This window comes from Schistocerca piceifrons, chromosome 7 (assembly GCF_021461385.2).
Source record: "Schistocerca piceifrons isolate TAMUIC-IGC-003096 chromosome 7, iqSchPice1.1, whole genome shotgun sequence".
Lineage (NCBI taxonomy): Eukaryota > Metazoa > Arthropoda > Insecta > Orthoptera > Acrididae > Schistocerca > Schistocerca piceifrons.
The window spans coordinates 522,788,151-522,803,964 of NC_060144.1; the positions used below are offsets into that span (position 1 = coordinate 522,788,151).

The following is a 15,814-nucleotide window of genomic DNA, read 5'->3' on the forward strand; positions in this document are numbered from 1 at the left end:
TGGTATCTAGTGTTAGTGGCAAGATGATGAGAGCATGACAAGCACCGTCCAACTCACAAGACATGACGGAATGCCCACACAGAGATGCGAACGGAGCACCCCGTACCCCTACCACTGCAGCCCACCAGCTGGACAGATCAAGACCACTTGTAGCCAAGTGGAGGGCCACACTCCAATAGTATAAATATTACAGTGTCTGCATATCTTGATACTTTGGCAGAAGGTGATGAGTATGACATTCATCAAAACATCATGGTATTTTAATACTGCTACCAGGCTGGGAACCTGAGAGCTTTTCAACAACAATATATGCCGGGAAAACCTACATTCACAAAATAGGGGTTATAATATTTAGCAGTACAGTATTGCATTAGGTAGAAATTCGATTAAAAAACAATGGCCTGTTTATGTACTAATAACTTCTACAACATTCAAAATTGGTAGAAATGGCAGCACATAACTTTTCTGTGGAACCACTAAAGGACATTTAGTATAATTTCTTGACCAAAGATTTTTTCAGTCACAAAATGGTGAAACAGTTACACTGGCTGACAAAAAAAGTGAATGAAACAGATAACATGGCCACAAGTCACTGCAACTGTGCAGACACACGATGGTCACCATCAACAGCTACGTAAATAATTAGAGCTGAAATTCTCTATGACAATTACTATAGCCACCTGAGGACATTAGTTTTGCTCATGTTTAGTGTTGTTACCATGCCTGGTTAGGCATAAAATGGGCATGAACAGCATCAGATGTTGAATGATCATTGTGAAGGACGCAGAGATCTCAAGCACTCATATGAGATAGCATTATCAGCAGCTGACAGAGTTTGAAAGGGCCCTCATTTTGGGTTTCACTTTGGCTGACTGGTTGAACTGTGCACATAATAGTGGCCAAATGCTGAAATGCACGAGAATGCTAAAGAAGGCATACTCCTCGTCAGTGTTTCAGATGAACATGTCCAACCTCCACCAGGGATGATCGCAATATTGTGCACTGAGCACATTGTTGCCTCATCAAATCAGTGACTACCATCTGATTACAAGTAAAGGACTACCTGCAACATTCTGTGTGATCCTGCACCACTGGTCAAAGGCTAGCAGCAGCTGTCCTAGAGAATTACGATCCCATGTGTAAGCAGCCGACGTTTGTTTATTATCGTGTCACAAGAATCAAATACATAATCAGAAAAAGGAGATCAATTGTTGACATCAATTTCTACATTGGTTGACCAGAAACTGACCACATCAAGTGCCTTTGGTGTCGACCTCATCAAATCTCTCATGGCTGGAGATGAAGAGAATTGTAATAGATGGTTGTTAGTCTGCACAGCATCATACTTTAAAAAAAAAAAAAAAAAAAAAAAAAAATTAGGAAGGGGCTACTTGAGGTTAGCCTTGCATCTTGTTGTACTAGAGTGTACTTTGTTTACAGCCTTCCACGTTGTCCACTTCTCTGAAAGACCAGGCTGCCGTTAACACCACAACACATGTGACTTCATTGGGAGTGATGCCATGACTGCAAAGCATGGCCCAATTTGATTACTTTCAAAACTACTCAGATGAATGTAGGCAGCACGAGTGCATCTCCATGGCACGGTTGCCTGCTTTCTTCGAACGTTTGCAGCACAATGAGCCTTCTGGCTGTGAGCATTACCTACTAATGAGTAATCACAGATGGCGCTCTGGTAGCTAAACCACTATGCCGTCTGTTGGTGGATGATAATGAAACCATTAGCAGTACATCTACTATCCCCTGGGTGGCATATGCCATTATGGTGTCAAAATCGATTTTTTCTTACATCTTTCCAAGAATATTAAGTCTCCCTCCTGGCAGTTTGTGTGCTTTTTCAGCTATGCATCTCTCCTTTAGCCATTCCTCCACTGCCATTTTGCACTTCCTGTCAAGTCTCATTTTAGACATCTGCATTTTCTCTTGCCTGCTTCCTTCACTCCTTTTTTCTATTTTCTCCTTTGTCACTTCAATCCACTTGTTATCTAAATCTCGCACATTATCTTAAGATTTGTACTGGGCCTCGTCGTATTGTCTACTTTAACCTCTGGCAAAAGCTAGCAAAGTTCTCTCTCTCTCTCTCTCTCTCTCTCTCTCTCTCTCTCTCTCTCTCTCTCTCTCATTCTGTGTGTGTGGGCGCGCGCGGGCGTGCGCTCGCGCGCGCGCCTCTGTGTGTGTGTGTGTGTGTGTGTGTGTGTGTGTGTGTGTGTGTGCCTGTTGATCGCAACGCTTCTGCTATTCGATGAGAAATCACTTTTACTTCTAAATTATTAACATTCTGCTAGAGCTTTCTTTACAATATTTTTACCATTGTATGATCCACCTGAAACTCTCCATTGTCTCCAGGTCTCTTCTACATGTGCAACTGGCTTTCATGATTCTTAATCCAAGTACTAGCAATCTTCTATTTTATTCTGCCAAAAATTTTATCAAGCTGCTTCCACTTTCGGTTTTTTACTGCAATCCATGTTTCTGACTATTTTTCCTTCTGTTCCTTTCCCAACTGCTGAATTCCCACATCACAATTAAATATCTGTCTTTGCTAATGAGCTGAGTAATTGTTTTTTAAATCTCATCATCACATTTTTTGAATATCATCATCTGCACAGCTAGTAGGCATATATGCTTTCATTACTGTTCACATACCATTCCTCATATATACAATGACCCTTTCTGAAACATCAGCAGATTTAAGTGGTACAGAGATTAACAACTACATTCCCATTTGGGGTTGGTGGGTTATAAATCCCAGTTATTTCTGGAGGTGGAGGTTTTGTGCCATATGAACAAAGTTATTCCATATATCAATTCCAAACTTGACTTCAGGCAGTTCTGGTTTTACACAGAATATGTGGAATAAATGTTAGTGTCCACATAAGCTGATGTTATTGTGGGATTATTACAGAATACTAGACACATCTGAGGACTCAATAATTTCATTTCCAATTTCCAATGTAACTACAGTTCTGGGCAAAATTGAAGGTACGTCTGAAGTGAGATCCTGCCAAACTTCACTTTTACTTCACTAGTTGCTTTAATACATCAACATACTCTTTGTTGGCAGGTGAAGACTGAAAGCAGCATTCTCAAAATTGAAATTACCTCTCAATTTCTCAGAACCTTCAGAATATGTTTGTGTGAATTGTATAGTCTTCTTCATGCACATGAGACATTCCTCAAAACACAGTCCATTACCAACACTTGTGAAAAATTGTATCATAGAACTGTTAGTTCCTCTCCATTATTCCACTGTGATTTCTCAGGATGCATATTTATTGTGCGCACCTTACTGTAGCTGTGACATGTGGATAAACAGTGAGATTTCATCTCTACTTGAAGTAATTATCTTAATAATACGCACAAGGAAAGCCTGAGCCTCTAAGGAATGCCAAATGTTCCAATAATGTGTTTATAGATTTAAAAAATGACACTGACACACAATTTCAAAGTATGGTTCTGGAACCAATGCATGAAACATTTTTCTCACTACAAGCATGTTACATAAAAAAAGTATTCTGAGGGTATTTTGATTTTGAAGACAAATATTTGAGTTGGTTCCCTTTCATTGTGATACACAACTCTCTACAGATTTTTAAAACACTACTATGTCTAAGGCTTTTTTAAGCACAGATACTGCTGAATGTTGTTCTTTGCATCCAGTGCATCATAATTCCAACAGCTTTGTGCCTCTTCTCTGCTACCAATTTCAACAACATTAGATTTGGACAACACATTAAACTCTTCAGCCTTCTGTCTATTCATGCCCATCATCATACAAAACTGATAACTGCATCTTTTTATTTATCAATATTGTTACCCCTATGCTCTGAAAACCTAAATTAAATGCATTTCTTCTTAATCTCTTGTGGAAAATCATTAACTTCCTGATCCCACTAATCACATTTAAATGCTTGACCTACAGAAACAGTGAAATAAAAAATTCATGAAATCAGTTCACTGATGCAGTTATCACAGTATTATTCGTTTTCTGTGATGAGAGAAAATTTGTTCCAGGCTGGTACACAAACCTCAATCATCTGCTTATTTCAAGCAGTTGCCCCAATCAATTTGTTAAGACAACTTTTGATAACCAGGGGGTTACACCTGACGCAAAGTTTCAGTTACCACAGAACACAAGGTGTCCCATGAGGAACAGTCAGTACTTAGGGATACGACAGGAATGATCATCTGCTGCAAGAAAGTCTAGTAAACATGGAGATACCTTAAGAGCTATTAGGCACTTGTTCAGTAGAAGAGATGTCTTTCACAGTACCAAACATAAAGTAGTCCTCATACCTCTTGAGGTATGCATTTTATAGCTCATGTTACTGGACTTATTTGCTTCACATGATCATTTCCATCACATCCCTTAATATAAACCATTCCTTCTAGGACACCATAAATGAATTAAGCACATGATGTCAAGGATTGTATATTAGGGCCACTCCTAGAATTTGGCATCCCTCATGATCAATTTTAGAGCTGCATGTACCTGCTGGTTAGTATGAATACTAGTTCAAAGCCACCTTCACAATCATACAATCTACTGCAGAACAGCAAACAGTCTAATGTGATAACCAATTCAGTGATTTTTCATCTTGCCTGCAGAATAATTTTCATCTACATTCCATTCTGAGTGTCTCAGAAAGCTGTGGTAAAGCACCACAACGCTTTACTAGGCTTCGTTACATAACCATGCACAGAGGGGACCTAAAGTTTTTAGTGCTAATTCCAAATCATGGTGCAATACGTTATTAAGTAAGGACTTAGTTTGGTGACATTACATTGCCACCCCTGTGCCACTTGTACTATCATCATTTCTTCCTTGTTCTCAATCTCAACACTTTAATCACATTATTTTCATCTTCTCTCAAATAGCTCAGTTCCCAGTTCACTTTAATCTCCCAATTCCTCGTGTCTCACCGATCCTATCTGCCCATTATGTCGTCACTGTTCATATTCCTATCTATTATTTAAATGTTGATCATAAATATACACTTCTCACTGCATATGTCCTAAGCAGATTTAAAAAGTTGATTCACACTGGACACTATGCCACATCATGTAATCTCTAGTGAAAGCACTGAATATATACTAAAGGTGGCACTGAGCATCAATGGAAATGAATGGCACAGAATATCATCTCGCCATGTCTAACTGAAGAGCCTCTGTTAGAATGTTTTAATATTCCACTGGTGGTGCACATCACCAAGAGAATCATAAAAGCATGGTAATTTATCCCAATCTAATGTAATCAGCACAGTTACTTATGACATATTCTGTGCATTTATCAGTTGTTCATCTTTATTTTATAGCTTACTTTTTCCATAGTAGATTGGAATCACTGTACGAGAAGTTACAATCTTACTTTCATGCATTCTCCTGTAAAAGAGACCACAATTCCCAAAGCTAACATTACTTATATTTTAAAAAATATATCCCATAAAAATGTTGCACCTAAATAAGAACACACACACACTCAGAAAATTTTATTGTACATGCTTTCAAACAAATCAAAAACTCAAATGAAAGACAACACAGTTTTTAGCATTATTTCCTTTTTTCAATTACAAAGGAACCAGATACACTGGACAAAGACAGAAAGATGGTATCAACTACCTTCCAAATAGTGTTAGTATCTGAATTTGTAAATATATTCTGGAAAACCATAAAATTATGAAGAGAGAGAATGGGTACTTACATTCAGGAGGAAAAATTCCAACACATGCAAGAACATGTCTTAGTTTCCGGAACTATTTGCTCCCTCCTTAGAGAGGATTAATGTTTTCATTTGTGTGTGTGTGTGTGTGTGTGTGTGTGTGTGTGTGTGTGTCAGCAGTGCTGAAATTTTTGGCTTGTTATTCTGCCTTGTAATTTTATATTTTTGTGAAGTGGATTTTCCTTTTGAGAAACATCTTCAGGAGCAAGCAACTATTAATCCTATGATGTCTTAAAAATTTTGTGTGGTATTTTTCTTCTTTCACCACAAGGAGTTTGTTCAGGAATTTTGTCACTGACATTCATTATGAACTTCACTTTGGTTCTTCGATAATGCAAGTATTACCAGCACTGTGCTGTACTTCCTCAATACTGCATCCAAATATCAAATTCTTGTATGACAGTCTCTTATTCCTTTACATTCACCATTCAGTATTTAGCAATGAAACGTGGATTGACAAGATGTGACCCTAAAGTTCCCACCTGTGTGAAAGATTTACGATTTGACATGTAGTTCCAATGTCATGCAAACACTTGAGTAATCAACAAACCTTCATCCTGCAGCTCGCTTCTTACACTGTCATTCTTCACAACATGTAATGCCTACAGAACACAATTTTGCTTGTTTCCTGTTGATATCTGTTTCACATAAGTTCACTATTGGTTTACCTTACTATACATTAATCTGCAAAACAAAAACAGCCTTAATGAGAGTTCCCTGACTGATTCAAAGAACATTTATAGCAATGAAGTGCAGTGTCAATGAACATCCAGTGGAATACAAATACAAGAGCACACAACCAAAGTCTTTACATCCTTACACACCCAACAATAGACATAATAGCTCCAAAGCAAGTCACACAACACAAGCAGTTATGTTCAAGTGCCACAATGCCACAAGAAAAAGCACACTGAAAGAAATCAATCACAATGCAAAGCTCAATTCACATTTTCAGACACAGTACATTACACATTAGTTTACTTATAGTACACAGCATACACTGGAAAGAGTGAAACACTTCTGCAAGCAGTAAATAATAGTATAGATACATCAAAAGGATTAACATGCAATAAAGATGGTTTCATTGGAGAAAAAGGTTGGGATACAGGTAGATGAAGTCATTTAGATAGTGTAGCAAAGCAGAGTTTGCAACAACAGAGTCCCTACAAACATGGTCTTTAATGTTTAATTGTTAAGACGTACACAAAACAGATGTTTAACATCACGTAATATTCCGTATCAAACTTCTCCGTTTAGAGATATGTCCTTTTTAAAAATCAATATCCCTAAGAACTGTTCTTGATGACAGACGTTTAAAATTAAGTGTAGCCATATACTGGAAACTGAAGTCCCAACCACAGTGTCACGCACACACACACACACACACACACACACACACACACACACACACACACACACACACACACACACACACACACAGAGAGAGAGAGAGAGAGAGAGAGAGAGTACTACTTATTTACCCTAGCAGTGGTAATACTGGCTCCAGCAGATACATTCATTTTGCTGAGATACCTTCAATTTCAGTTCTCAGTAGCACATTCTGTGAAGAGATTTCAAATTCAGCATCTCCTCAAACTCTACATAGTACTGTTATAATTGCTGCCTAATAGCCCTGCATATCATGATCTTCATCCTCAGCTTCTTCTTCTTCTGAATAAATGCTAAGTTATCAATGCACTCATTATGCCCTTCGTTTTGTAACTGTGACATCACTGGATTTGACAAATCCAACACTTTACAAGCATATCCCATCATCTTCACCCACTTATCAATAAAAATGTAATGAGGATAATATCTTGCACTGTGTCTTACCTCCCCGTGAATTATTTTTCAAGCTTAGTGTCCTGTGTGCAACACTAGTTCGGAAAAAAATGTGGCTGCACCTTGTCGTCAGATCATATCCTACTATGGCTGGGACTTCAGTTTGTTTTTGTTAAGTAACGGCTACAGGCTCTCAGACTTCAACAATGAGAAACTTAAAATTGCAGGAAGGGAAAGGATAACACAAATACAGACAGGACTTTAATATGGTGCATTAAAACAGTATAGGATGACATGTTTATGAATGTACAGCCGAAGGTAAGCAGGTAATGGGGACAACAAACCTTCCATAATGCGATAGGTTAGCCACGACTATATTGGGTCGGTCTTTGTGTTTCATTCTCTGGGAGCCGGAACAGAACAGGCGGTGGTGTGCACTGTTAGCATCTAAGGGCAGAACTTGGAGAAGCTGGCTGGGGCAGGATCCCGACCTGGTACACAACACAATGTACAGCACACTGTACACACACACAGACACACACACAGACACACAGATAACGCAAATGTTTTTGACAAATATAAGTAGATTCAGATACAAAATCCAAAACTTTCTCAATACATAATGCTACTGCCTTACTGTGCAGAGCGAATCTGTTAACTGCAAAGATGACACACGGTGTTAAATTTATTTGAAATAATGAAACTTCAAAATGGCACTAAAATGTCAAAGAATCTGGGAACTGCAAAAAAAGCTGCATAAATACTACAAACTGAATTATTTTGAAAGCACAGGATGAAACATATAGTTTACATAGACAGCAGCATCACTGGAAAAGGAAGCAGCTACACTTTCAATGTGACTGCTGATAGCTAAGAAAGCACCTCGTTTGCACCCAACAAGGTTTCTGAAGGAAACTCTCATGATTCCTATTAAATACCTGCCATCCAAGGTAGTTGCATATAAGGTTATACAGAAAGTTACTTTCCCTATCACTAAAAAAGAAAAAGATACATAGATGCTGAAAAATGTTTATTGGAATACACAAACAAGCACTGAATTAACATATTTACTACTGTACTGATACTACCTGTCATATTATATGGTCAGCTTTTCAGCTTCTTTGTCTCAGAAGTATGTTTCATGGAAGTGAAACAAGTGCACAACAGCCTACAGTGCATTCCCATCACTGCAAAAAAGTTAACTAGCCAAGAATTTCTTCTCTTTGTAAGAAAAGATTGAAATCAGTGGGAGCAAGAACAGTACTACAAAAAATGGACGGTCAAACACTTTGCAGCGTAGCTCCTGGGATCAGCACACTCGTGGGTCAGCACCCGACACCTACACTAATCGCTCTTTGCTGCTAGTTCTTTACAATTTTCAGGTTCATGATGTTGGGGAAGACCACCATTCATTATCTATTGCCTCCACAAGACTGTCAATGAAGAGAGACAGCCACACATATTTAGTCATGGACATTTTCATAGAGCTCAGAGTGCCAGACCCATATAATAAAGAGAAGTGATACTGAATTTCAACAGACAATATGTCCTCAGTGCACGCACCTAAGCACCCTGCTAGAACTAACAACTGGTAAGAATGTAAGAATAGTTATGCAATTTTTATGGCACAGCTTGCCTATGTATTAAAACTATCTGAGATGTAAACCACTTCAAAAACCAGTTGTCACACCATACAAAGCTAAAAATGAATGCCAACACATATCTGGTCTGACATGCAGTGTTCTGCTGTTGAGTGTCCTTTGCTATGTAACCAGAGACATTGGGTGGGTTTAGTAGCAGTAATGTTACCTCTGTGACATGCAGACATTAAATAGTACAAGGAAACAGAAGCACAGAACTGTACTCATGTCCAGCAATTAAAATACATTAAACAGAGATGTTTGAGAATTTTTTAGATGTAAAATGAGAAAGAAACCAACAAATAGTGAGTATTTGCTTAACTATTTCAATTACAAAGCAAAGTACATGAAGTAACTCATGTTAAAACTGTAGCCATATGAAAAAAAAGTGGTAATACTACACACAGGTAAATAAATTAAAAATAAAAACAACTTAAACAGAACACATCCACAGTAACTGACAAAAAATTATGCCAATCTCATTTTGGATAGAAAGAATAAATGACAAAATGTTCGGAACTAATGGCCCTGTCATGGCAGAAACTGTCTAAATTAGGTTAGTAATTTTCATGTGACTACCAAGTAGAGACTGCTATGAATTCTCTTTATTAAACAGCTTTTGACAACACAAAGGTATGCACTGTTAAGAATCAGAATTTTAAAACTCTGGAAATGTAAGTATAATTGAAGACAACCATATGATGAATCTATAACACCATTTCTTTCCTAAAATAAAGATATAAACAATACAGAAATCAAAAACTGAACTGATAATGGAATTTTAAATTATTTTGCCAAGAAGAAAAATCAAATACATTTTCAGATCTATTAGACAAAGGTCTCAATCTAAATTCTCTTTCAGTGGTGGGTATGAACTGGAGAGTTGTTATAAAAACGCCTTCAAAAGGACATTGCTGACATAACTAGAAAAACACTGTGTTACCTGTTGCAGATGGCCACCAACAGAAAGAAACACACACAAATGGGACCACAAATCTCTTTAAATGGAAGAAAGAAAAAAGTATGCTCAAACTTCAAAAGTTTAAAAGTTGGTAATATCAACTTTTTACTATATCATACCGCAATGCCAGCGATTACTAGAAAAAAATTCTTCGTTTTTGAATTAAGAAACTACTTTTTTTAGAAAGGAAATGCTAACTGCTTACAATATTTTTTGTCTTTGAACTACCACGCCATGAAAGCAATGAAATGGATGGAACAAACACCACCTAATGAAGAGAAGCATTATTTTACATCACTGGAATAACTTGAATATTACACAGTTACCTATTTATTAATAATTTCAACAGAATGACAAATCACTGGATTACTGGACAATAGCACTGGAATTACCTAATACAGAAATCTTCACTCGTTTTGCTGCTGTATAATTACTAAACCAAAAGATCACTGCTTTATTTGCAATGAAAAAAGAACAGAACATGCTACCAAATTTTCAGAAAAACACTCATGCTTCACATTGCTTTATGTGCCACTGTTGGACATAAACATGTAAATGATGTGTGACTGAGGCAGGTGGCAGAAATGAATTAAGGCATTCACCTGCTCCACAGTTACAGTTGAGTTGACAACACTGTTTACTGTGTGGTGCTTTGGAAACAAGTAGCTGAAGAGGAAAACACTAAAGCAATATCTGTCAATACTATACTAATTTCAACTGTGTTTTTGATAAAAAATGTAAAAAAAAACATCTACTGCACACAAAGTATTTTTTCCTTACTTCCTACACAATGAAATTAATTCAACAAAGAAACAGAGAAGGTAGTAGTAGTCGGCTATATATCCAATATGGAATATTCTCTAGCATTTCATGCATATGTACACAAACATATCATTTAAGCAAAATAATGATACCGTGTGTTTCAAATAAACAGTTTATGACGACAATCACTTTTGCAAATTTAGAGAGAGAAACAATGTTATTGCTGTTTCTCACTAACAACATTTACACTGTTCAGTGCAATATATGAAACTTACACAATTTACATTGCACATTCAAATTAAATACAACACAAATGTATCATAATAAACTGATAATACTGACGGGTTAGTAATTTAAGCTTCAAGTAACTTTACACTGGCTGCATTTAAGATAAAAAACAGTTCCAATGCTGTGAAAGAAGAACCCGATAAAAATGCTAGATGCCAAAACATCAGTTTTATTTCCTAACTTGTGCTCCAAACCTTCAGTGCCCCTTATCCTCCATTATTGCAAAGGATCAGCATTAGCCTATAATTATAACTTCAAAAGGCAATTTCAAATGCTGCATAAGCAAGTGATGACACTTTCCTGTCAATCAGTACACTTGATTATGACCTGATTCTGCCAGCAGCATAAACAAGATAAAAACCAAAAAACCAGATCGGTTGTTCTTACCAGAGGCTAACAATAAATTAATCAGCTGCACTGATACAGAGTCAGATTACAGTCAATGAAATACAGAGATCCTTTATTAATAAACTTCTATACTGGTAATGCTAAATTTTTGACAAGTTTCCTTCCTCCTGTGAAAGAGAGGAAAAAAATAACACTTTTGTAGATGCTGAGACACTGAAAACAACTCTGAAGTTCTCGCACTCAGAGATATCAAAAGACTGAGTCCCAGTAGATAAAAATGTCAATCCCAGAAAACTCAGTAATGCGTGAAAACACTATGACTCCTGTCAAACATTCAATGATAAGTAATGTAGTGCTTAGAAAGAAAGAAAGAAAGTGCTGTTGGACATTTATTGGGATTTGGGCAAACTGCCTGCTTTGATGCTTTATCTGCCCATAATTTGCTATATTAATATCCATCTCGCGTATAGTATATAATTAATGTGAGCACATGTGAGCTGATTTATTATACATGAGCAATGACATGGTAACCCTTTCAATAGGCTGCGACCGGAACTTTCCACTTGTATGTGGTGGGTTTTGAAGGTCTTTGTAGCTTTTTACTACCATACGCTCTGTATGAACAGTAAACAACTAGAAAACTGATGCACGACTAGAGGAACATGAACTAGTGGCTAGATAGCCCCCCTGCAAAATAAAGGCATGGACAAGTTTCATCCAGTTAACCTTCTAAATTATCACATCAATCAGTTTGCTGATACAGAATTCTACTGCAATGGCCTGATGCTGTATAAGGAGTAAACATACCAGCCAGGACCAAGCAATACACTGACTAGCTCCCAATCAGATTAGTACTACTGGATTATTTAAAATAAATAAATAAATAAAAATAAAAAAAAGAAGGGGCAAGACTAGTTCAAAATTTTAGAAGGCATTCTGTAATTGGAGCACAGTGATCAGAGTAAAATACTAAAAATCAAATAAAAACAGTCTCGATTGCATTTTCAGATTTTTTATTTGTTAGCAACCGGTTGCAGCCCTTTCCCCAGACCATCTTCGGGCTTTTCCCCGCCATTATGGCTGCTGATGGCAACAGACGGAGTGAGATCCATGAAAGTGACAACTTTACTTCTACGGATCTCGCTTCATTCACCACCACCACCAGCCATAATGGTGGGGAAAAGCCTGAAGATAGTTTGAGGAAAGGTCCAAAACCGGTTGCTGACAAATTAAAATTCTGAAAATGCGATCAAGACTTTTTTTATTCGATTTTTAATCTCCCGCCTTGAAGCATGGAGCTTGCCGCTGGTGGGGAGGCTTGTATGTCTCAGCGACACAGATAGCCGTACCGCAGGTGCAACCACAACAGAGAGGTATCTGTTGAAAGGCCAGACAAACATGTGGTTCCTGAAGAGGGGCAGCAGCCTTTCAGTAGTTGCAGGGGCAAGTCTGGATGATTGGTTGATCTGGCCTTGTAACATTACGCAAAACGGTCTTGCTGTGATGGTACTGCGAACGGCTGAAAGCAAGGGGAAACTACAGTTGTAATTTTTCCCAAGGGCATGCAGCTTTACTGTACGGTTAAATGATGAAGGCGTCCTCTTGGGTAAAATATTCTGGAGAGGAAAACTAATCCCCCATTCGGATCTCTAGGCGGGGACTACTGAGGACCACCTCGTTATCAGGAAACAGAAATCTGGCGTTCTACAGATTGGAGTATGGAATTTCAGATCCATCAATCAGGCAGGTAGGTTAGAAAATTCAAAAAGGGAAATGGATAGGTTAAAGTTAGATATAGTGGGAATTAGTGAAGTTCAGTGGCAGGAGGAACAAGATTTCAGGTCAGGTAAATACAGGGTTATTAATACAAGATCAAAAAGCGGTAATGCAGGAGTAGGTTTAATGATGTATAAAGAAATAGAAAGGCAGGTAAGCTACTATGAACAGCACAGTGAGTGCATTGTTGTAGTCAAGATAGGCACAGAGCCCACAACTAACACAATAGTACAAGTTTATACGCCAACTAGCTCTGCAGATGACAAAGAGACTGAAGAAATGTACAATGAGGTAAAGGAAATTATCCAGACACTGAAGGGAGACGAAAATTTAATAGTCATGGAGGACTGGAATTCGACAGCAGGAAAAAGAAGAGAAGGAAAAGCAGTGGGTGAATATGCAATGGGGGTAAGGAATGAAAGATGAAGCCAACTGGCAGAATTTTGGACAGAGCATAACTTAATCATAGCTAACACTTGGTTCAAGAATCATAAAAGAAGGTTGTACACATGGAAGAATCCTGGAGATACTAGAAGCTATCAGATAGATTATATAATGGTAAGACAGAGATTTAGGAACCAGGTATTAAATTGTAAGATATTTCCAGGGGCAGATGTGGACTCTGAACACAATCTGTTGGTTATGAGCTGTAGATTAAAACTGAAGAAACTGCAAAAAGGAGATGGGACCTGTATAAACTAAACGAAACAGAGGTTGTAGAGAGTGTCAGAAAGAGCTTTAGGGAACAACTGACAAATACGGGGGAAAGAAATACAGTAGAAGAAGAATGGATAGCTTTGAGAGAGAAAATAGTGAAGGCCGCAGAGGATCAAGTAGGTAAAAAGACAAGGGCTTGTAGAAATCCTTGGGTAACAGAAGAAATATTGAATTTAATTGATGAAAGGAGAAAATATAAAAATGCAGTAAATGAAGCAGGCAAAAAGGAATACAAACATCTCAAAAATGAGATGGACAGCAAGTGAAAAATTGCTAAGCAGGAATGGCTAGAAGACAAATGTAAGGATGTAGAGGCATATCTCACTAGGGGTAAGATAGATACTGCCTACAGGAAAATTAAAGAGACCTTTGGAGAAAAGAGAACCACTTCCATGAATATCAAGAGCTCAGATGGAAACCCAGTTCTAAGCAAAGAAGGGAAAGCAGAAAGGTGGAAGGAGTATATAGAGGGTCTATACAAGGACGATGTACTTGAGGACAATATTATGGAAATGGAAGAGCAGGAAGATGAAGATGAAATGGGAGCTATGATGCTGTGTGAAGAGTTTGACAGAGCACTGAAAGACCTAAGTCGAAACAAGGCCCCAGGAGTAGACAACATTCCATTAGAACTACTGACAGCCTCGGGAGAGCCAGCCCAGAAAAAATTCTACCATCTGGTGAACAAGATGTATGAGACAAGCGAAATACCCTCAGACTTCAAGAAGAATATAATAAATACAATCCCAAAGAAAGCAGGTGTTGAAATACGTGAAAATTACAGAACTATCGGTTTAATAAGCCACAGCTGCAAAATACTAACACGAATTCTTTACAGATGAATGGAAAAACTGGAAGAAGCCGACCTTGGAGAAGATCAGTTTGGATTCCATAGCAATGTTGGAACACATGAGTCAATACTTACCCTACAACTTATCTTCAGAGATAGATTAAGAAAAGGCAAACCAACGTTTCTAGCATTTGTAGACTTAGAGAAAGCTTTTGACAATGTTGACTGGAATACTCTCTTTCAAATTCTGAAGGCTCAAATGGCTCTGAGCACTATGGGACTTAACTTCTAAGGTCATCAGTCCCCTAGAACTTAGAACTACTTAAACCTAACTAACCTAAGGTCATCACTCCCCTAGAACTTAGAACTACTTAAACCTAACTAACCTAAGGACATCACACACATCCATGCCTGAGGCAGGACTCGAACCTGCGACCGTAGCAGTCGCGCAGTTCCAGACTGTAGCGCCTTTAACCGCTTGGCCACCCCGAAATTCTGAAGGTGGCAGGGGTGAAATACAGGGAGCGAAAGGCTATTTGCAATTTGTACAGAAACCAGATGGCATTTATAAGAGTCGAGGAGCATGAAAGAGAAGCAGTGGTTTGGAAGGGAGTGAGACTGGGTTGTAGCCTCTCCCCGATGTTATTCAGTCTGTATATTGAGCAAGCAGTAAAGGAAACAAAAGAAAATTTTGGAGTAGGAATTAAAGTCCATGGAGAGGAAATAAAAACTTTCAGGTTCGCCGATGACATTATAATTCTGTCAGAGACACCAAAGGACCTGGAAGAGCAGCTGAACTGACTGGACAGTGTCTTAAAAGGAGGATATAAGATGAACATCAACAAAAGCAAAACAAGGATAATGGAATGTAGTCGCATTAAATCAGGTCATGCTGTGGGAATTGGATCAGGAAATGAGACACTTTAAGTAGTAGGCGAGTTTTGCTATTTGGGGTGCAAAATAACTGATGATGGTCGAAGTAGAGAGGATACCAATTGTAGACTGGCAATGTC

At 38.0% G+C, this 15,814-nt stretch overlaps 1 protein-coding gene across 1 annotated transcript in view; it reads right to left on the reverse strand.

Annotated features, from left to right (window-relative positions):
- The window catches only part of LOC124804996 (E3 ubiquitin-protein ligase SH3RF1), a 213,527-nt gene that overhangs the window by 50,751 nt on the left and 146,962 nt on the right, over positions 1-15,814 (reverse strand). The window contains exon 13 of the mRNA XM_047265392.1: positions 7,864-8,010. Coding sequence (XP_047121348.1) covers positions 7,864-8,010 — 147 coding nt within the window. The remainder of the gene's footprint in view (positions 1-7,863; positions 8,011-15,814) is intronic.